The sequence below is a fragment of the Papio anubis genome, chromosome 6, assembly GCF_008728515.1.
Source record: "Papio anubis isolate 15944 chromosome 6, Panubis1.0, whole genome shotgun sequence".
In the NCBI taxonomy this organism is placed as follows: domain Eukaryota; kingdom Metazoa; phylum Chordata; class Mammalia; order Primates; family Cercopithecidae; genus Papio; species Papio anubis.
Window position 1 is genome coordinate 60,858,075 of NC_044981.1, and position 24,738 is coordinate 60,882,812.

General features: G+C 33.2%; 1 protein-coding gene across 2 annotated transcripts in view; it reads right to left on the reverse strand.

Annotated features, from left to right (window-relative positions):
- Positions 1 to 3,959: 3,959 nt before the first annotated feature.
- The window catches only part of LOC110742990 (protein eyes shut homolog), a 327,795-nt gene continuing 307,016 nt past the window's right edge, over positions 3,960 to 24,738 (reverse strand). The window contains exons 3-5 of one of the 2 annotated variants that reach the window (XM_021936791.2): positions 17,831 to 17,965; positions 16,631 to 17,578; positions 3,960 to 13,027 (exon numbers count right to left, since the gene is read on the reverse strand). In XM_021936791.2, coding sequence (XP_021792483.1) covers positions 12,819 to 13,027; positions 16,631 to 17,378 — 957 coding nt within the window. In that variant the 5' untranslated portion in view covers positions 17,379 to 17,578; positions 17,831 to 17,965 and the 3' untranslated portion in view covers positions 3,960 to 12,818. The remainder of the gene's footprint in view (positions 13,028 to 16,630; positions 17,579 to 17,830; positions 17,966 to 24,738) is intronic. The other variant, XM_031667686.1, reaches the window with a different exon arrangement.

The window sequence follows — 24,738 nt, forward strand, 5'->3', positions numbered from 1 at the left end:
TTTCCCCATAAAACACATTTCTAAGTCCCAAGATGGAGTAATTAGAGAGATGTTTCTACATGGAGTTCTATAAATTGTCACACCTGTTTAGCTGAACAAAGAATGAAAATATGCAGACTTCAACAGAATTCAAGAACTCATTAAAAGACTTGCACTTTACCAGCAGAAATTACTTAATATAGGAAAAACGTCAGTCATTTTTCAGGCTGTCATGAAGTGATTTTTAAATCACTAAAAATGACAAATTAGAAGTGGAAAATTATCACAATTATATAAGCAGTATTACTGCGATGTATAGAACATCTGTCACCAGTGATAGCCAATTCAACATTCTACAAGGGGAGCCAATTGATGCATTCAATACTACAAGACTAAAAGCAGTTATTACATTTTTTTCACTTTTAAAACAAAGAAAGCAATCATGTAATTTTCAGTTAGTATAAAAATTAAATACACTCTGAGTCAAAAATAAGCAGGTATCACATTTTCCATATGGCCATTTGTAGCAAATCATACATTTCACTTTTGAGAAATGATGTATTTTTCAATCTTTTTTTCTCTGTGTTAATAAAACATGGAGAGAAAGCTGTGATTCTTTTTGTTCTACACATAGCAATAAGAATGTACAATACTCAAATATAACTCTGTGATTTCAGACTAAAAAATTATGTCATACTTATTTTCAAATATGTCTGTCAGAAGAGAATGATAATACTTTGAACTTCTTTTAAGATTAAGAACATCCCCAAATCTTGTACTCTCTCATTATCAAACATTTATTCAATACCTTATATGTGCTATAAAACAGGGCTGTAAATTTGAATCGATCACAGGCTTTGCTGTCAAGAACTTTGCAAATCAGTAGGAGGAGTAAAGGAAGTGGATATTTGCAGAAGTGAAGGAGAAGAGAGACTTTATTCTAGAGAAGATATAAGATATGAGTGACAGCAGAGAAAATATGAGTATATATGGCTTGTTCATGATACAATCACTAAGACTAGTTGATCAGAGCAAATGATTGGTTAAGAAAATATAGAAAAATGTTTATAAAAGTAGATAGACATAACTTACATAAACACCTGAATGCCATAAAAAGGATAACGGATTTGACTGTATTCACAAAATGGTGGAAAAAAAATTGAATGAGAAGTTGTTATGCCAAACAATAACAAAAGTAGCAAAAACTAAAGTTAATTAAATGCTCACCAAGTATTTTACATGAATTGGTTCATTTAGTCTTAAGAAAAACACATGAAAAATGCTACTCAATTCCCTTTCCCCTTAAATTCACCCTCTTGACAGTGCTCCATTTACTGGTTTCCTCATTTATATTAGTGAATTTCATTTTTAAATAATTACCAAATTATAGTGAAGTCAGGACCACTTTACAAGAAATTGATCTTTATGACTAATTATACATAATTGATTTTAGTTAAATGTCCCAAATTACTGTTTCTACTTGAAAGGGCCCTGTTTAGAATCACTGAAGAGTTGCTTGTTTCATTGAAAACACAGAAAAGTTCTGAAAATTAAAAAGAAAAAGAGAGAGAGAAAGCCACATTGACATTTGCTATTCTGTTGGTGGTGTAGCTTTTTTTCAGATGAACTCTGTCACTGAAAACTACCAAAATTCTGTATAAAAACACACAGAAATCTGCACAAAGTCCTTTAAGAATGAACAAAACCAGGCAAAAATAGAATGCATGAGTAAACTCAAACATTTATCCAAAGAAATCACCTAATCAGAAGAACAGTGAGAGGACCACAAATGGCTGAACTAAAATGAACAGAGCCTCAATGACCAGTAGGAGAATTCTGAGTCTACCATCCATGTAACTGTAGAAGCAAAGGAAAGAGACATTTTGGCAAATAACTCCTTGGCATATATTTGGCAAATATCAAAGAGGTTGAATTAAAATTCTGGTAGAAGTTTTAAAATAAATTGACAAGTGGTTTCTAAGACTTATATGTATATGCAAAGGATCTAGAATAGTCAGAACAATCTCAATAAAGACTAAGAAACTGGAGGATTTGTTTTATAGAACCTCAAGTTTTGATATAAATACACACTAATCAAGAAACAGTAGTATTGGCTAAGGAAAGAAAAATAGACAAATAGAATAGAATAGAGATTACAGAACTAGACATGCACACATATATGTTTAATTTATTTATGATAAGATGCCAAGCAAATCTATGGGTAAAAGAAAAGTGCCACATGGTGCTGAACTGTATTTCCATACATTAAAAAGTCAAACCAACCTTCTATGAAATGCAAAAATTAACTGAGTAGATTATAAACCTAAACAGAGGGCTAAAACTATAAGTCTTCTAGAAGAACACATTGGAGAAATTCTTTGGGATTCTGGAACATGCAAATGTTTCCTAAAGAAGGCACAAAATCTACAAAATGTGTTTTTAAATGATAAATTTATTTTATTAACATTGAAAACTTTTGCTCATCAAAGTACATGGCAAAAAAAAAAAATTAAGTAGGCTGAATGCGGTGGTGGCTCCCGCCTGTAATCCTAGCACTTGGGGAGCCCAAGGCGGGTGGATCACGAGGTCAGGAGATTGAGACCATCCTAGCCAGCATGGTGAAATCCTGTCTCTACTAAAAATACAAAAAAAAAAAAAAAAAAAAAATTAGTAGGGCATGGTGGCACATGCCTGTAGTCTCAGCTACTTGGGAGGCTGAAGCAGGAGAATCGCTTGAAAGCAGGAGGCACAGGTTGAAGTGAGCTGAGATCATGCCACTGCACTCCAGCCTGGTGACACAGCAAGACTCCATCTCTAATTAATTAATTAATTAATTAATTAAAAGGTAAGTCAGAGTCAGAAAAAAATTATTTGTATGGTATGCATACATGACAAGTGACTTCTATCCAGGACATATACAGCTTTTCTACATATCACTAATAAAAAGATAACTTACAAATGGCAGAGTGAGTGAGCCATATTGGCTTTCAATGACTACAGGATATTATGGGCCTTATATAAATATACACAGATAATACCACATTATTAAATATTTCATTGACATTTTCATGAATAAACCAGAGAAGCAAAATATTATATTCATTTAAGATCAAATCATTGGACTCAAATAATTCCAAATTATATTTCTCAATATATATTCTTCAAATAATTCCAAATTGCCATTTCCTCAAATGGTAAAATAGAGAAGAGATTAACTATTTTATTTACTACTTTATGGACTTTCTGAAAAAGAAAGGTGCATATTAAATAGTAGTTAAAAATAACCAAAGGACGTGAAATTAGTATACCAAAGGGATAGCTGAGCCCCCATATTTATTATAGCATTATTCATAATAGTCAATATATGGAATCAACCTAGATGTCCGTCGAGAGATGCCTGGATAAAGAAAATGTGGTCTATATACACAATGGTATACTATTCAGTCATAAAAAGAATGGAATCCTGTCATTCCTGGCAACATGGATAAACCTGTAGGATATTATATTAAGCGAAATAAGTCAGGCTCAGAAAGAGAAATACTGTGTGTTCTCACTCATATGGGAGAACTAAATAAAATTTGAGCTCATGGAAGTAGTGTGTAAAATTGTGAGTATTAGATGCTGGGAAGGGTAGGGAAAAGGAGGATGGGGACAGTTTGGTTAATGGATACAAAATTATCTAGATAGAAGGAATGATTCATGGTGTTCTACAACACTGTAAGGTGAATGTGGTTAACTGTAATTTACTATATATTTTCAAAAAGCTAGAAGGGAGTATTCTGAATGTTCACAACACAAAGAAATGATAAACGTTTGAAGTGATGGATATGTTAATTACTCTGATTTGATCCTTACATATTGTATAGATATATCAAAATATCACTCTGTATCCTATAAATGTAATTATTAAGTGTCAACCAAAAAAAGTCAAAAGGAAAAAATAAGTGTTCTATACATTGAACAATAAAAAGTAATTCAAATTGGCAGATATGTATATCTGTTTAATAACTTTAGCTAAATTATATGCTTTATTGAGCATTCAAGTCTTTTCATTTTATAATCAATTTACACTCTCATTTCTCAATACAAGCAATAAAGTTTCATTAGCATCTTTAGATCTCATAATTATCAGTAATTACTATTTATTAAGTTCATAGTATGCACTACCTTGTTGGTAGACACATAAACTATTTTGAGACAATTTATAGTAGGGTGGAGAACACTTGGAAATAATGTTTTGCCAATAAATCTATGGAGGATTCATCACAATGGAAGAAATTAATTGGAAGGTTCAGAGGAAGATTTAGTTCTTTATCTGGATGGAATATGGTAGCAAAGGAAATTGTTCATGTTAGTAATCGATACAGAGCCTCTGCTTTTAAATGTTGTGTTATTGTGGATTATGCTGTGTTTGGAAAGAACAGTCACCATCAATGCTAGTAATTATCATAGTGACTAGAGAATCAAGAAGAAAAATGCTACAAAATACAGTTTGACAATGTAAAACTAATAGCAACCCAGAACAAACTTATATAAACTCCTACCAATTCAATGCCTAAAAAATTATTCACATTATTAAATGTGTTAAACATTTGCCATAAATTATCATTCCAAATTTTATAAATACTAAGCCTTAATACTGACTATACATGTGTGCTTATCAGCTCATGTAACTCCATCATTTTTTAAAATTCCACTTACGAGAGCAAGGACTAGTTCAATTCTCTACATGGCAGGGGGTTATGTTAGAGATAGGGTTAAATTGACAGAGATTAATTTTCCAACCTCTATCAGAATTGAATTTCAAAATAGGATTAAAGTTCAGTTATTAATAATGAAGAAAGTTATACCTGATTTAGCTCCTGCCTGCTTTTCTTTCAATGAACAAAATTCTATTCTTCATAAATTCTACCCACTGGTGAGGATTATGCAAATGGAGAAATATGTACTTTACATTGGAAAATATTCTGTCTACCCTCTGATTTAAACTGCTAACTGAATGTCTTACACTATTATCTACAAGTCAGATTGGATCTCTTGTTATATGCCCAAAATGGTAGCTGAAGTTACCATCACTGAATGCCATTGCAAAACCTTTTTAACATCACTCATCTTGGGTTCAAACATCGCAACATCCTTACAAATGAACGTTCCTATCTTGAAACTAAATTTGTTTATGGTAGCTTTAATTTAGTCAAACTAAAAACAATTTATTTTCTGACAATCACCTGTTTCTACATCAAATTCACATCTGAAAATGTGTCATTACCTAATAATGTATAGCATAATAATTTTGACATGTCCTTGCATCGATCAAAAATACACATTTAAAAATTTAGCAATAAATCTTATAGTTATAAAATTTGAATAAATCACTTTCTAATGGATGCATAAATCTCGTGTAATGTTTCAAATTTGGGATTACAATTAAGAATACATTTTCATGTGGTTTTCTATTAGATTTTAATTCTTAATTTTACTTTTATAATGTTTGAAATTGAAGTTTGACCTTATGGCTAATGATTCTTATTTATACTCTATTTCACAATATTTGAGATATCTGAAAAATCAAGAATTTGGTTTTCTAATGGCTCTTTAGTTTTGAAATAGGATTGGCATACTCTACACCATACATATTTGCAGTCTGGATGCATTATATGTGGGTTATTAAACTGCTTTAGGTATGACAACTATAATATTCCAAATGATATGAATTCCAAAATTCTGTTTGAAATGAAATTCAAGAGAAATGAGAACTTGACATAAAGGCTAATTTTATAATAATCACTGGTTGATAAGGCATTAAAAATATTAATTTTCTGTAGTTTTATGATGACTCATTGGAACATAATGTTGATTATGAATCCAGATTCATATATCCAGTAATATATATTAATATGCATAGTTGATCATGGTGGAAAAATATACATATATTGGTTTCTGAAGAGTTTTTAAGGAACCAATAATAAAATATAAGAAAATATGTATGAAATATAGAGATAGATGGTGTATTAGTTCGTTTTCATGCTGCTGATGAAGACATAACTGAGAATGGGCAATGTGCAAAAGAAAGAGGTTTAATGGACCTACAGTTCCCTGTGGCTGTGGAAGCCTCACAATCCTGGAGGAAGGCAAGGAGGAGCAAGTCACATCTTACATGGATGACAGCAAGCAAAGACGGAGAGCTTGCGCAGGGGAACTCATGTTTTTTAAAACCATCAGATCTCATGAGACTTACTCACTATCATGAGAATAGCACGGGAAAGACGTGCCCCCATGACTCAATTACTTCCTACCAGGTCCCTCCCACAACACGTGGGAATTCAAGATGGGGGCACAGTTAAGCCATAACTGATGGATAGATATAGACATATTTTATACATCTTTTAAATGTGATGCTTCCTATACACTTTTGGCACAGGCTGTAGATCTCAAAATATTGCAAAAAAACAAAAACAAACAAACAAAAAAAAACCCTACTATAGTTACCAAACCTTCACAGGGTAATCATTCTAGTTTGCTCAGGATAGCACCAGTTTATGCTCATGGGGCAGAAGACAGCATATTGCTGAAGTATTTCAGTTCTCTCCAAATATTAAAATGCCATTTGTCCTGGATGTTTTAAACAAATACTATTATTTATGGTTGCACTAAAACAAATAGGGATGGGTTTCATAAATCACCACTTGGTATTTTATATTCTGCCATCTTCTTTTCCAGGAGTGTGAGATATAGAGTTATACAAAAGCAGAAAATTATTTTTCACATGAGGATAATATGGTAATATAACCAGTGATATCCCACCTCTCTTTTGCAATGCTTTCCAGATGAAAATTTTATTGTATCAATCAATCAAGGACAGCTTGTAGGACTCTGAAGACCCAAGCAGACAAAAGTAGGTAATTCCTCCTTATTTCAGTTGGTATGCTGAGAAGGTTACTAATAATGCTACTCTTCCAGCACAATGCTTCCAGGCTGCCAGTGAGCTTGGTCAGTAGGAACCACAGGAAATTATGAGTTATGTCTATGTTATATATGAGAGGAAAATTGAGGCTGCTAGTTTTTTCATAGGGTTTATAGATAATTGCCTGTATTTTCTTGCTATAGAAGTTTGGTCAATTATTGTATGGTACAAAACAGTGGTAACTATAGCTGTAAGATGAATAAGACCTTCCACCTACTTTTGTAAACAAAGTTTTATTGATATAGTGAAATTCACACAGTTATGTTTGTCTGTGGCTGCTTTCATGCTTCAATAGCAGAGTTGAATCATTGTGATAGAGACCATATGGCTCAAGAAGTCTAAAATATATACTATCTAACCCTTTACAGAAAAATTTGGCAGCCCTTGGTATAAATCTACAACTATTTACATATTTTACTATGCACTGATGAACATTTCTTATTCTACAATTAATAAAATTAAGTTTCAAATTTGTTTCCCTAGAAAATTGATGACGAACATGTAGTTGCCCCTAAATTGTGCCACTATTAATGATCCACTGTAAGATATTAGTGACATTACTGACTGTACAGAAACAAGAATGCATACATTAGTTGAGCAATCATAAGCATCTACTTTTTAAAATGTTAGTAAGTATTTTAGAAGATTGTCTTCTGATGATGATTTAGGTGCATAAGCAGAAGGTCTTCTTACAGATCACTCTGTGAATCATGTCTTTTCATTTAGATCAAATGACTGTCCCAAAATTATTTTTCTCATTTTTTAATGCAAGTTCCTGTGTGCATGCAAAAAGTAAAGTGATAGTTGTCAAACTATCAGCTCAGCTAGTAGACAATTTCATTTACAGTTAAAAAATGCCAGCTTGAGCTGGGCATGGTGGCTCATCCTGTAATTCCACCACTTTGGGAGGCCAAGGCAAGTGGATAACTTGAGGCCAAAAGTTCGAGACCAGCCTGGCCAACATGGCGAAATCCTGTCACTACTAAAAATACAAAATTAGCCGGCTGTGGTGACATGTGCCTATAATTCCAGCTACTTGGGAGCATAAGGCAGGAGACGCACTGGAGCTTGGGAGGCGGAGGTTGCAGTGAGCCGAGATTCACCACTGCACTCCAACCTGGGTGAAACAGTGAGACTCTGTCTCAAAAAAATAAATAATTTTTTTTTTTAAATGAGAGCTATATTAATAAAATCAGAAACTTCAAATTGATAATCAGTTAATTCCAATAATGGTTTGCTTTTTCCCTTCAATTCATTAAATTAAAATAAAGTTTTGCAAGTTTATTCTGTCAAAGGCAAGACATCTGACAGCATTGGTAGTGCTATTGGGAATTTGTGAATTCTGCAAAACATATTCAAAACTAAAGTTATTGGTTCCTGTGGTGAAATTTTAAATACACATTTTGTTAAGTATGTGGCATAATACATTGTTTTGATCAAATATAGAAAAATGTGGAGCAGAAAATATAGGAAATGTATTGTAGTTCACACATAGTTCATATTTTGTTACAAATTGGTCATGATATTCACACAACTAAAATAAAAACTGTAATTGCAAAATTCACAAATAATTTTAAATACTCACAGAGTAACAGAACTAATTTGTTGTGACAAAACTACTATTGAAAAAAAGTGTAACATGCCATAATGTGCTCTTTTCTTGCTTCTTTTCATCAATATTCAAATTTTAGAAATGTTTAAGTCTCCAAAGAATGACTTTGAAAATGAATCTAAGGGTGCACAGAAGCTTTGACATTTTAGTAACAGAATGCTCTACATTTAGCTGCATCTTGCTCAAGTCAGTTTCAAAAATTTAATTAAACTGTTAAAATAATTTAAGTACCAAAGAAATCACTTTTTGAACAATACAGTAAGTTGCACTTTTTAAATAAAACACTGAAGTTTATTTCTCCGTGATTCAAGAAAGACACTTAGCAAACTTAATAAGATTTCAAAAGTATACAAGATTTTAAATATTATAACAGTGCTTTGGAATAGGTGAATTTGTGGGAAGCATTTGAGGAGGGCTCCTAAATTTCAAGGATAAACTTACATACTAGAGCATAATGGAAATAAATTGAGAGGGTTGACAACTTTGCAGCATCTAAATTTAGACAAACATTCTAAAGAATAATAAATAGAAAGCATTTACTTCATGATTATCTTGGAAAATGTTATCTAACAAACTGATTTTGAATAAGTAAAATACAGAACTCCTATAAAAATATTTCATCCTTGAGGAGGTCCTTCACATCCCTTGTAAGTTGGATTCCTAGATATTTTATTCTCTTAGTAGCCAATGTGAATGAGAGTTCACTCATGATTTGGCTATCTGTTTGTCTGTTATTGGTGTATAGGAATGCTCGTGATTTTTGCAAATTGATTTTGATTCCTGAGACTTTGCTGAAGTTGCTTATCAGCTTAGGAGATTTTGGGCTGAGTCGATGGAGTTTTCTAAATATACAATCATGTCATCTGCAAACTGAGACAATTTGACTTCCTTTATTCCTGTTTGAATATCCTTTATTTCTTTTTCTTGCCTGACTGCCCTGGCCAGGACTTCCAACACTATGTTGAATAGGAGTAGTGAGAGAGGACATCCCTGTCTTGTGCCAGTTGTCAAAGGGAATGCTTCCAGTTTTTGCCCATTCAGTATGATATTGGCTGTGGGTTTGTCATAAATAGCTCTTATTTTTTGAGATATGTTCCATCGATACCCAGATTATTGAGAGTTTTTAGCATGAAAGGCTGTTGAATTTTGTCAAAGGCCTTTTCTGCATCTATTGAAATAATCATGTGTTTTTTGTCGTTGGTTCTGTTTATGTGATGGATTATGTTTATTGATTTGCGTATGTTGAACCAGCCTTGCATCTTAGGTATGAAGCTGACTTGATTGTGGTAGATAAGCTTTCTGATGTTCGCTTTGCCAATATTTTATTGAAGATTTTCACATTAATGTTCATCAGGGATACTGACCTAAAATTCTCTTTTTTTGTTGTTGTGTCTCTGTCAGACTTTGGTATCAGGATGATGCTGGCCTCATAAAATGAGTTGGGGAGGATTCCCTCTTTTTCTATTGATTGGAATAATTTCAGAAGGAGTGGTACCAGCTCCTCTTTGTATCTCTGGTAGAATTCGGCTGTGAATCCATTGGGTCCTGGACTTTTTTTGGTTGGTAGACTGTTAATTATTGCCTCAACTTCAGAACCTGTTATTGGTCTATTCAGAGATTCAACTTCTTCCTGGTTTAGTCTTGGGAGAGTGCATGTGTCCAGGAATTTATCCATTTCTTCTATATTTTCCAGTTTATTTGCATGGAGATGTTTATAGTATTCTCTGATAGTAGTTTGCATTTCTGTGAGATCGGTGGTGACATCCCCTTTATCTTGTTTTATTTCATCTATTTAATTCTTCTCTCTTTTCTTCTTTAGTAGTCTGGTTAGCGGTCTATCAATTTTCTTGATCTTTTCAAAAAAACATCTCCTGCATTCACTGATTTTTTGAAGGGTTTTTTGTGTCTCTATCTCCTTCAGTTCTGCTCTGATTTTAGTTATTTCTTGTCTTCTGCTAGCTTTTGAACGTGTTTGCTCTTGCTTCTCTAGGTCTTTTAATTGTGATGTTAGGGTGTCGATTTTAGATCTTTCCTGCTTTCTCTTGTAGCCATTTACTGCTATAAATTTCCCTCCATACACTGCTTTAAATGTGTCCCAGCGATGCTGGTATGCTGTGTCTTTGTTCTTACTGGTTTCAAAGGACATCTTTATTTCTGCCTTCATTTTGTGAAGGAACTCTTCAAGGAGAACTATAAACCACTGCTCAATGAAATAAGAGAGGATACAAACAAATGAAAAACCATTCCATGCTCATGGATCGGAAGAACCAATATCGTGAAAATGGCCTTACTGCCCAAAGTATAGATTCAGTGTTATCCCCATCAAGCTACCACTGACTTTCTTCACAGAATTAGAAAAATCTACTATAAACTTCATATGGAACCAAAAAAGAGCCCACATAGCCAGGACAATCCTGGGCAAGAAGAACAAAGTGGGAGGCATCAAGCTACCTAACTTCAAATTTTACTACAAGGCTCCAGTAACCAGAACAGCATGGCACTAGTACCAAGACAGATATATAGACCAATGGAACAGAACGGAGACCTCAGAAATAACACCGCACATCTATCACCATCTGATCTTCAACAAACCTGACATAAAAAAGCAATGGGGAAAAGATTCCCTATTTTATAAATGGTGTTGGGAAAACTGGCTAGCCATATGCTGAAAACTGAAACTGAACCCCATCCTCGCGGCTTACACAAAAATCAACTCAAGATGGATCAAAGACTTAAACATAAGACCTAAGATCATAAAAATCCTAGAAGAAAACCTGAGCAAAAACCTAGAAGAATACCATTCAGGCATAGGCACAGGCAAATACCTCACGTCTAAAACACCAAAAGCAATGGCAACAAAAGCCAAAATTGACAAATGGAATCTAACTAAACTAAAGAGCTTCTGCACAGCAAAAGAAATTGTCATCAGAGTGAACAGGCAACCTACAGAAAGGGAGAAAAATTTTGCAATCTATCCATCTGACAAAGGGCTAATATCCAAAACCTACAAATAACTTACAAATTTACAAGAAAAAAGCAAGCAACCCCATCAAGAAATGGGCAAAGGATATGAATAGACACTTCTCAAAAGAATACATTTATGCAGCCAACAGACATACGAAAACATGCTCATCATCACTGGTCATTAGATAAATGCAAATCAAAACCACAATGAGATACCATCTTATGCCATTTAGAATGGTGATCATTAAAAAGTCAGGAAACAACAGATGCTAGAGAGGTTGTGGAAAAGTAGGAATGCTTTTACACTGTTTGTGGGAGTGTAAATTAGTTCAACCATTGTGGAAGACAGTGTGGTGATTCCTCAAGGATGTAGAACTAGAAATACCATTTGACCCAGCAATCCCATTACTGAACATATACCCACAGGATTATAAATCATCCTACGATGAAGATACATGCACATGAATGTTTATTGCAGCACAGTTCATAATAGCAAAGTCTTGGAACCAACCCAAATGTCCATCAATGATAGACTGGATTAAGAAAATGTGGCACATATACACCATGGAATGCTATGCAGCCATAAAAAAAAAAAAAAAAAAAAAGGATGATTTCATGTCCTTTGCAGGGACATGGATGAAGTTGGAAACCATCAATCTCAGCAAACTATCACAAGATCAGAAAACCAAAAGCTGGATGTTCTCAGTCATAAGTGAGAGGTGAACAATGAGAACACATGGACACAGGGAGGGGAACATCACACACTGGGGCCTGTCGGGGGTCAGGGGTTAGGGGAGGGATTGCATTAGGAGAAATACCTAATATAGGTGATGGGTTGATGGGTGAGCAAACCACCATAGCACATGCATACCTATGTAACAAAATTGCACATTCTTCACATGTAACCCACAACTTAAAGTAAAATTTAAAAATATATATATTTTATCTGCATATTGTATATCAAAAAGAGATTTAATAATATCTTCCTTTAGCAGACTTTTTTTAAAGAAATTAACAGAAACCTCAACATGTGTCCAGTGAAAATGTCCATAATCTAAAATTTCATGGTCAAGAAGTGCCAAATAAGGACATGAACAATTTCAAATTCATTGGTCATAAATACAAGTTTGAAGAAAGATGTAAGTCATTTTATGGTGAAAAGCATATGAACTGTTGGTCAAACTCTTCTTATGCTATAAAACATTTAGCAGCAGTATGATTTAATTGTATTAGCCAAATTGATTTATTAAACTTTACCATAAAAGTATTCAGTATATATAACTTCTCAAATTGTATTTTTTAAAAAGAAATGAAATATTTCACATTTAATTTGAAATACATAGACAAAATTAAAGTTATTTGTGTATATGTATGTATATATATGCATTTTTTACCTGAAAATTGTTCATCACATTCACAAATGAAACTATTTGAAGTAATATTGCTGCAGTTTCCATGGAAACAGACATGTGGTTGACACTGGCCAATTATTTCTGAGCAATTCTTTCCTATAACAATGAAAAAAAGTTTTTTTACATTGCATATCACTATCATAACCATCAGTTTTCCCTCAATTCTTTAATAATGAAAATATCAAATTCTGACAAATGCAATTTCAGTTATGAAACCATGTTACGATGATGCATTTAAATTGAAATAAAAATTAATTTTGGCACTTTACATAAGTTTTTTATCTTCTGACCCCAGACTATAATATCCAAATATTTTTTTCTGGCTAGTGGTATTTGAGCTTTATTTTATTTATGTAATATTTTAAAATTTTAATTGTGTTTTCATGGTAGATAATATTAATACATAAAAGTACCAGTTTTTCAACATACACTGTTAGTATTGAAATGATAATTTACAAAGTAACACATTCAAATGTGTGTTGTGTCTCAGCCTTACCCCCTAGCCAAGGGAACAATTCAAAAGGAGAAATGGCTGCCTGGATTCTCAGAATATGTGCACAAACTTGCAAATTCAACACTTCTTTGCACTTGCTGCCATAGCAAATTTTCAAAATCTCACTTACACATACTATTGTGGTCCCACTACATCAGTTAACATAGCCTTCTATAACGTACTTATTCTATGCATATTTAATCATCTTATAATACCCTTAGTAGAGGAATGTGCTTTGGAAATCCAAAGCATAGCAAGTGGACAAATGTTACAAAACAACAGCATGTAATTTGGCAGTATGTTTTTTCTCCTCAGTTTAATTAAGCTCTTAATTTAATTTATGAGCAGTTTTTGCCATTATCATTGATATCTTTGAAATTCCTTATATACTGACATCCCTGCCTAATGCAGAACTCTTTTTTCTTCATTTGCCTCCAAGCAACCCTAAACGTAATGAAAATATAAATAATGAAAATATAAATAAAAATCATGTTTCAAAATGTTTTCCAAACATAAAAACTAAATTAACAGTATAATGCTCAATAGGCCATGCCCTAATTAAAACTTAGTGAGTTTTATGAGCTGAATTGTGCCCACCCAACCCCACCACATTCATATGTTGAAGTCCTAACCCTCAGTATCACAGAGTATCTATATTTGAAGACAATATATTTAGAGAAGTACACAATTAAGGTTAAATAAGGTCAGTAGGATGCATCCTAATCCAACGTGACTGGTCTGCTTTCAAGAGGAGAATATTTACACACAGATACATACTGAGCAATGACAATGTAAAGACACAGGAAGAAGATAGCAGTCTGTGGCCAAATCAAATCGATCTCAGAAGAAAACATGCCTGCCCATCTTTGACTTTTGGCATCTACTACTGTGAGAAAATAAGTTAAGCCATCCAGTCTATGGTACTTTGTTATGACCGCTCTAACAAAATAATGCAGTGAGCACTCTCAATTGTTTTCACAATTCTACATAATTCATTATCTTCTTTGATTTTAAAATTGAAGTAATTATTTATAATTAAAGTGGCAAGTGGAGTATTCTTAATGTTACAAAAATAAGTAAGCATTATTTAGATATTTTATAGTGTTCAAAGTTTAATGATTTAAAGTACCTATGGCTGAAATAAAGAAATAAAGAAAGAAGAAAGTAAGAAAGAAAGAGAGAGAGAGAGAAAGAAAGAGAAAGAGGAAGGAAGGAAGGGAGGGAGGGAGGGAGGGAGGAAGGAAGGAAGGAAGGAAGGAAGGAAGGAAGGAAGGAAGGAAATCTTGAGTAAGAAGCAAACCATTCTATGCAGTTATAATAAAAGCACTAAAATAATATCCCATGAACTATGAATGCATACATACAAATTAATATTCTGACACACGGTAGAAATTTTCTGACCAAATATTCTTTAAAACTCTTTGGACGGGTGAAAATGGATGCTTTAAATAGTGTCTATTAAATTGCTTTGTCATTGACTCTAAATCAGCAGTTTGAGTGTTTTCACATTTTCTCTAGTCTGCCTTAACTTTAATCACCTGATATACCCCATCGTAAATCAGAGGTATAACTTGCACCTTCTATCACCAATGCCAGTACAGTCAAATGATAATTTGATCCACGTTATAGAGACAATATATTCAGTGGCTATCATTGGTATTAATTTCTATAATGATCTTGGTACTGAGCTATCAAGTTCAAAATGAGTATTTGAAAGATTGGATTAGGTGACTTTTACAGCCTACAATGGCTTAGTGAGGTCTTTCATTACATCTTTTTTTGTTGTTGTTTTATTTTATTTTATTTTTAGACGGAGTCTTGCTTCATTGCCCACGCTGGAGCGCAATGGCGTGATCTCAGCTAACTAAAAACTTCACCTCCCGGTTCAAGGGATTCTTCCGCCTCAGCCTCCCGAGTAGCTGGGATTACAGGCACCCGTCCGGGCACCCGCCATTATGCCCAGCAAATTTTTGGATTTTTGTAGAGACGGAGTTTCACCATGTTGGCCAGGCTGGTCTTGAACTCCGTACCTCAAGTGATCCGCCCACCACGGCCTCCCAAAATGCTGGGATTACAAGTGTGCGCCGCCTCCCCGTCGGCCCCCATTACATCTTACCACACAGCCCCTTTGGCTCCTATGGAGTCAGCCTCAGGCACATGGGAGAAGGAATCCCCCTAAAGTCTGCCTAACACAATTACAGTTAAATCCCTGCAGGTGATCTGTTCTAGACATATCTCTGCTCTAACCTTCCTTCCTCTTATGACCAAAATACATACCAATCTGCTCTTTTCCTATACTATTATTGTTAGCCGTGTCAAATACTTCTGTTTGTTAGATCATCGTGGTCTTATTTCACTTGTAACTCTCCACGCCAGGTCTGTCAAACTCTCTAAATTCTTTCACAAGTTTCCAAGGTTTAAATGTTCCCTACATTTTTTCAATGTTTCTCCTCACTTTCCTCCGATGACCCCAGATTCCTCTAGTATATTCTCAAGTAGAGAAAGTTTTATTCCCTTCAAACCTCACTTTAGCCTCAGGCAGCATCATTTACATTTTTTTAAGATTGTCTTTCCTCTGGCTTAATTACTCACCAAACATCTTTTTACAACCTTTCCTGATTATTGCCTCTTATTGAGCTTATCACAACCGGTTATTAATTATAACATCTTATTTTCATCCTTGTCACTATCAGCTATAAATCAAGGTTTGGATGCCATACCAACATCCATTTAAAACATTGCTCTTGGCTCACAATTATCTGTTCCTCTCCAATTCTGCCAAGCAACTTCAATGACTTCCCTTCAACCATAGTTCCTTAACTTCCTCTACTCAGATGCATACTTCATTATCAAGTTATCACCTATCTAAATACCATGATCTTGGGAATTCATTCAGTGACTAAAAGCTTTTATATTATTCTGATAATCTTATGTTTTAATGTATGAGACATTAAGAATGGATGTTGGGAAAGATATAAATATAGATATTTCACTATTAAACATGTTTCTAAGAGCCCTCTTTCAGTTAAGCAAAAAGCTTATTTTGAAGGGTCCCTGATAGGATTTGTGTATGTCCGGAATCTATATTTAGCCAAATCTAAGGAATCTATTAAAATTTTTAAAATGCAGTTTGATTTCTGTTAAGTAACCATTTATAAATTTGTTGTGTTTATTTTGATAAAATTATATATTTTAAACAATCTTACCTGTAAATGGTGGGTGACAGACACATTCATATCCTTGCTCATCCCAGTTTCCTCTTTTATTAATGCAGCTGCCATCATTTTTACATGGTTTAAAAGAACATGCATCAAGTTCCTGGCAGTATTTTCCAGAAAATGGAGGCTGGCAATGGCAGCTATATGTCTTGCTCCAAGCTTCACTAAGACATTTACCACGACCAGAGCAAAATTCTGAACTCAGAGATTCCTGGCAGAACTGCTGTTTCACTGTCACATTTAGTCGAAGTCCCAGTGGACAAGGTGATGGACCACTTGCCATAACTGTGATAAAATAATGTGTTCCAACACTCAGCCACTTAGAATTAACAGTGTGCATTCCTTTTAGTCTGCAACCAAAAAGTAACTGATCTTCCGTTGTGGTATTTTGCACACAGCCGATGAAAGATGTTTCAGAAACATTCATCAAATTTATTTCTGGAAATTGAAGAGATGGTTCAGAAGAAATTACAAGGATATCTCCTAATTGAATTTGCAAAGGGCAAATCTGGGGAACAACTTGATTGCCTGAAGTATCTATTTTAGTGTTTACACCCAAAACCCAGCAATCTCTGTAGAAGTCCAAGCAGATGTTTTCTGTTAGTGTCCAATTTACCACATGTGATGAGGGTTGTGGATGCCATTCTTCCACCAATTCCCGTCTACATGTTTTTCCATTTATAAAAGAACTGTGAAAAACCATGAGGCTCAGAATGACGATTGATTTGTCAGTCATTTTCGGGCAACTGTATTTTACAGTCTATCGTAAAGAATTGCTGCAAAAATGGTGTTTTAAGTATTGCTGGAAATTTCCAAGCAAAGTTGTTGTTAGGGATTCCTGGGAAATGGAATTGGCTTTTTTTCTGTCCCCAAAGTAGCTTTGATGACAATGTGCTTTGATGGAGAAACGGAGGAATTTGAATGTTGTAAATATTCCTTTAAACAGAAAAAAAAATACATTGTTAGTGACGTTTTCCCTAAATTACTTAATAGTATAGAAAATGCTAGCTCTTTCTGTAGATTTAATAAGAGCCTACACTGCAAAGATGTCACCAACAGCTAGGGACCTTCTTTGGGAAAGAAGGCCAAGAAAAACATGATCAAGATATGTTGATCTGGTCAAGCTTTATGTAGTCACCTGATTTTGAAAAATTCTGGTTTCATGACATAATTTAGTCAGCAACTTACTGCGGTCTTTTGTATTTTCTCCTTACACCAAGCTTCAATCTAATCGAAACACAGCACAGCCAAGATTTGTTTACAGATGGTTTCAATTTTCCTGGGATCTAAGCGTTCCTCTTCTGATTAGTTTTCAAAAAACACCTTTAAATCATAGAAGAGTAAAAATCATTTAAATATATTTTTAATGTAATATTTTATATAAAAATAAGCCTTAAAATGCCTGATAGTGACAATCATGCTCCTTTTATCCAGAGGATGGGAGATCTCATATATATATATATATAAAATTCTGTTGTGCAAATGACTAAACCTGGAATGAGTCTTCATCAGCTTCTGTAGGAATGGTGGAAGGTGTCAGATAAAGAGGGAAAAAGAGGTCAAAAATCAGTAATGAAAATATTATAAGTAAAATGGTAGTAACTGAAAGGAGGAGTCAGTCCATCAATTCTGTTGTTCCAGAGGGCAAGAAAACATAAAGGATTTCTGAGTTTAATATATTGATCTATTTTCTTTAAAGGTAACTACCAATTATTGAAAGTCTTCTCTGTACAAATCACTCTACTACTTGATTAACAAATAAACTGCAATCCTCGCAATAAAACTCAAATTTTGAGAAGAAAAGTAAATAAGTTTAGTGAAAAAAACGTGTTCTTTGGATGTCAGTTATGTTATTCATTCATTTAATGTCCTTAGGCAACCTGAGATTTAATTATCTCCACTTTCAAATAGGTACACCGGGGAGAAGTACAGCTAATTAACAAGATAAGATTGAAGATTGAATGACTATGTAAACATATATGAGTCACTCAATAAATAGTAACTTTTATTTTTGTTATTGTACAATTTCATCCAACAGGTAAGTGGTATATGTTGTATTAAAATTCAGGTTTGTCCAATTCAAAATGTCAGCATTTTCTACTGTACCAGAAAGATCAATTAAAAGTTGTTAAATTATGTTATGCCATTATATAATTTATTTGTTAATTCATATCAAATCTTTATGGTAAGTCTAATATCTTAATGGGTAGTCTAGATCAGGCAGAAATCAAATTTTAATTATAAATTACCTCTTTGCAATTTCAGTTCTACATGTTAGAAATCTATGAAATATACATTCATATGTGACATATAACACAAATATGCATATAGAAAGATAAAATACAACTTCTACATGATTAAACGTTCTACATATGTTAATTTCAAATATATTAATCACCTTGTTAATTTTATAGATTTAAATTATTAATCTTGCTAAAGGTTTTAAAAAATAATTCAAACAAGTATATTTGAGCTCAATCTATGTGCAAGGCAATATGCTCAGTACCAGGATTCATCAATAATCAGTTGGAATAAGGTATCAATGGAAGGAATTAAGAACTCAATGAAGGAGACAGATCATTAGACAAGCAACATCATCAAATTGCTATCAACAAAGTAGTCTAATGGTCTATGAGACATGTAGCAAGGACATTTAATCCAAGCTAGGAAACAAAATCTAGGCTAAAATGATGAAATTGAATCACCTGGGAAAATTGCCAAAGGAAAAATGTTCCAGGAGAGAGCATCTATCTAAAGATTTTGAGGCGAATGTGACACTGGATGCCTTTAAGGATGTAAGAGAAGTGGAGCTTTCTCATCAAAGAGGGAAAAGGAACTACAATTAAAGATAAGCACTCGATTTAGGAAGAGATTATATCAAGAAGTAGCAGCCATTCTCAGTAAAGGAGCTCATATTTTATTTGAGAGCAATGAAAAGCCTCTTGAAGATTTCATATAGGTGATTAACAAAAAAATAAAATAAATCCTCACTTAACTTTGTCCATAGGTTCTTGGAAACTGCGACTTCAAACAAAACAACGTATGACAAATCAATTTTGTTCTCTCTTCAATGTTATAATGAAAAGATAGAGGAGGAAAAGATGTTATTTGAGGATCAATGTGTTGTGTGTCGTTTTGCTTAAAGTCACAATTTTGAAGAACCTGTCAACTACATTGAGAACTCATTATAATTTAATAGTATTAGTCTAGTTTCAAGGTGAGGAACATATTGGTGAGTGCAATTAAAAGAATTGAGACACTTGTGGAGGAGACAACAACATTAAAGTAGTGAAACAATAATGAAGACTGATTAGTACAGAGGCAATACAAATATAACACTGGTGGGAGTCCATAAATATTGAAATGGTAGAATTACTACATCTCCAAGGCTATTGACCTAAAGAAAGAGAAGAAAATCCAGGAAGACCAGTTGGAGCAATAAGACTGCAAGGAAGAGGGGAGAAGTCTGATTCACTTAAGCATACACTCAATTTAAGGTTTATCTGAGTGATTTTCTAGCAGAAATGTTCAGAAATCACAAGAGAGAAAGTGAAGTTTTAGAGAAAGATACAAATCACTAGGCAATACTGAAATACTTTTGTACCTGTACAAAATTTACAGTAGTAGCAACCTGCACAGGTGTATTATTCTCCCAGTAGCTTAGTTGAAAAGGATACACTAAAGATTAAATAGCAAATGAGTTAAACACAGTCACAAATTTATTTCCACATGTAAATGCGAGGAAACAAATTACATTTGCATTGAAGCAAAATTAGGCCTGTGTGACATTTTTAGACTGACTGCAGATGTGAGCTCGCATTATTGTGGGGCTAATCCCATGCTTCTTAGAGCACGCTGGGTCTCTAATTATTGTACATTTATGTTTTCAAAGAGAAAGTGGCTTGATGCATTGCATTTCCGCCTGGTAAAAATTTAAATAAATGAAAATAGCAGCAAAGGAAAAAAAAAAAAAACACTAACAGAGAAACATTTGTGAAGTCACTGTATATCTGTACATGCTGAATACAAAATGCTTTGGATTTTAGTGGGAACTAGAGTAATATAAACATTATAAATTTTAAAAATGTGATGTAATTTTGACCCAAAAGGTATGATGTTATGTGTCTCAGCTTTTCATTTATAAAGACATTCTTCAAACCCTGTCAAAATGTCAAGCCAGATGGTATTCTCCTCAATTGTAAACACACATATTGATTATAATGTATTTAAGAGTTAAAATGAGGAAGTAATTTTATCCCAGGTGATATTACCATTAATATCTTATAAATTCTTGAGCCAAGAAGTCCAGAAACCCAGAACTATGATGGAGACATTGACAGCATTGCACATAATTACAACCATAACATCACTTGACAGGTTACATTACCAGAAAAATATTTCACAGGAAAATATGTGTAATTTTAGATGAATATGAACTGTATCACTTTTATAGTACCTTTGTAGTTAGGTTATTCTAGCAAATAAAGCCCAACTTAAATTCAGTAGTTAAGAAAACATGAACAATATTTCTTCCTTTCACAAATAGCTGTCATCTTAAATGACATCTTTTGAAAAATAAGGAAATAGGTTTAAACAAATAAATTTTATATAAGCCAAAAAATAATTTGAATAGAACATGCTCCTTATAATAGTTGGCATATAACAGACATTCAATTAAAGATAGCTGAGTAAATATTGGAGATGACAGATGTAATTTATTTTTATTTGCATTCAACAGACAATGTTATAAACTATGGAAGCCTTTAATAAGCTTATAGTTGATTCTACATACCTGATATTTTTCATGTTTCACTTCTTTAAGGACTATGACCTCCACAATAAGCAGCTTTTTATTTGTATGAATTATACATTGTACTTTCAAAACATATACAATGAGGAAAATTAGAAGAGATAAAATTAACAGATACAAAAGTTGTCATAATTTATGCCTGTTCTCTAGAAAGTAAGCAACAAATTTTGCCTACCACAGATTGGACTAAAATTATAGGAGGGGAGTGAAAATGTGTGTTTCAGAAATGCTAATATAGCTACCAGCAGTATGAATTATGAACATTTTAGCAAGGAGACTAGAAAAGGGGGAAAATGGTAAATTTTAAAATAAAACTGAGATAGAGTAATGGAGAAGAGACAGCTGATTTATTCATTATTTTTGAAGGGAGTAGTGACTGACTTTATCGATTATGCAACTACTATGTGGGAGACACCAATCCTTCTTTAGTCCACTGTCTTGGTTATGACAATGATCCTGTGAGGTAAATAGTCACAGCCCCATTTTAAAAATGAGAAAACTTAAGTCACCATAGTGTCTGAAGAAATAAAAACAAAAAGAGTAAAAAATAAAAAATAAATAAAAAGAGAAAAGTGAAGCACAGAAAGACTAAGGACTTGCCCAAGCTCACACAATCAATAAGCAGTGGTGTGTAGATTGACCTGACTCTAAAACACATGTTCTCAGTCACATTTACCGTCTCATACACAAATGCGCACACCCAGTTTGGTTTCTGAGGCAAAGGACGCAGCTAATTTAGGAGAAAGAATATTCACAACATGATTGCCAATAAGGCATAATAAGGCATAGCATTAAACAAAGTGGCTCAGGCAAAAGATGACTGAGAATCCTGAGGAACAATAATATTCAAGAGAGAAGTGAAGGAAGGTATCTCAAATTATCGTTGGATTTTGTTAAGAAAGACAAAGAGAAAGGTTTTCAGAATTTTTAGAGTTGGCACTTTTATAAATTATGAAGTGAGTTTTGTATATTTGATGATCATAATGGTGGTAAACTCAGTAACTGGTCAGTTGATGCTATAAGAGCAGGTAGATTTGAGTGGTATGGTGGGATTAAGAGAGAGAAAAATCAAATTTAGAAAAATATTTGAAAAAATTTTGTGTGGAAGAAGAGAATTAAGTAAACAAGTTGCCAAAATAGAGTTAAAATCTCATTTACTACATCAACTTCTTCATAAAGCGGTGTTTAAACTCAGATCTCTAGGTTGAGCACCACTCTACAAGTGCCTTCACATTATAGTATCCTTTTTGAAGAAGAAATAATAGGCAGACATGTACCTTCATCAGTTCCCTCTTATTTCTGTCTCCCAGGTTTATATTATCCTAAATGGAATAAACAGTCAGGAATGAAGTGATTGTAGGGAATGTGCAGGGGTCAGTGATGTCAGGAGTTACAAAGAGCCACAAGACTGTGAGTGTCACAGATGAGCTAAGGAATGAAGTGCATTGCGGATGACGCCTGGGGCGGGGGGAAGGTCAGAATTTTCTGTTTGCTCATTACTCAGCTACTTACAAATGTATAATTTTATAATGCTTTTTAACATGCTTAAATGTTTAGAGACTAAATTTAATATGTCATTATTTTTTTAAATATTTTCCTTTTTAATTCACATGCTCTATGAGTAGGCCTCAGAAATTTTAAATAGCTGTATTAAAGAGTACTTATTAGAAACAGAGTTTGTCTTCTGTGAAGTGAAATTGGTTTTCTGTAAGTAATCTAGAATAGAAAATAATTGATAATAGTATCAGTATATCTGTGAATGTCCATGCATACATGTGCGTTTGTGTGTGTGTGGGAGAAGGGAGATGTATGCAGCCTCATCTCAATCTGAGTCATCACAGCATATTGATATTGTTAGTTCTCTTTTGTAGATGATTAAAATGAGAATTTAAATGATTGCATCGAGGTTTCATTATTCAACTCTTTTAAGATCATATTTCTTATCTCAACAGAGATAATTTTTTTCTAGAATATTTTCATTTTAATGAGGAAAAACTACATTTAAGAAAAACACCTAAATTATAGTTACCATAATCCAGTTGGTCTACAGTATATGGATTACAAGTGGTAAAGAAATGGAAAGAAACATCAATATATTGTAATTGGAGTGAAGAATGAATGATGCTTAGTAACTCACTGATTCACAGAGTATAAATGATTTACCATTCAAGATATCATTTCAATTGCAATTATAAATTTTGTATTAACTTTTCTTTAGTTTGTGGTTAAATTTTAATCAAAATATATTTCCATATGTGACATTATAAAAAAGCATATAGATTATTTTTGACATATTAAAATATGCTGCAAGAAATTAATTTTTTTTTGAAACACTTTAAGCTTACCTTAAAAAATATTATCTAGACAACTTTGCCATTAACTAGAGGGTGAAAATACTATCATTAAACAGAAATGGATGAGATAATAGCATCATACCTTTACCAATATTTGCTTTTAACAAACAGAGCTGGTTTTATAAAATAAAATGTTAAATAAATTATGCCTTATTTTGTACTTCCTTTTCCTTTCTCCACATATGGTCTTATAGATTATTGATTTTTTAAAAAATTAAGTATAACTTCTTTTCCATTGTCTGTATGTTTTAGCTTTCATGAAAAAAAAAAAAAAAAAAAAAAGGTTATTTGTTTAAACATTGACCTTTCATTGAAATTCAGATAGCTTAAGCATGTACAAAGTCAAAGGCTATATGTGACTTATAGACAAAAATGTTTTGCTTCCATGTTTTGACAATTATGAATAAAGTTGCTATAAAGAGCATAAGGATGTCTTACAAAACTAAACATACTCTTACTATGTGATCCAATAATCATACTCAATTCACACAAATCATACTTTTGGTATTAACTCAAAGAAGTTGAAAAATTACATCCCAGAAAATACTGCACAGGGATCTTTATTATATTAACTTTTGAATGCATAGTTTAAAAAAGTAGAGTTTTAAATTTACAAAGTTATTAGGAAGAGAGTGCTGAATGTTCTCATGTGTACCATATTGTCCAGTTTCTATGATTTTTTAATGTTTCATATTAGTATAATACATTTGTCATAATTAATGAGTTAATAGTATATTAACTAACTAATTAATTTTACTTAATGTCAATGCTTTCTTCAGACTTTTTCAGTTTTTACATTATGTCTCCTTTTCTTTTCTAGGATCCTATTCAGGCTACTACATTGCATATAGTAGTCATATCTTCTTAGGTTCTTCCTGGTTGTTACTTGCCTTGTTTTGATGACCTTGACATTTTTTAGGACTATTGGTTAA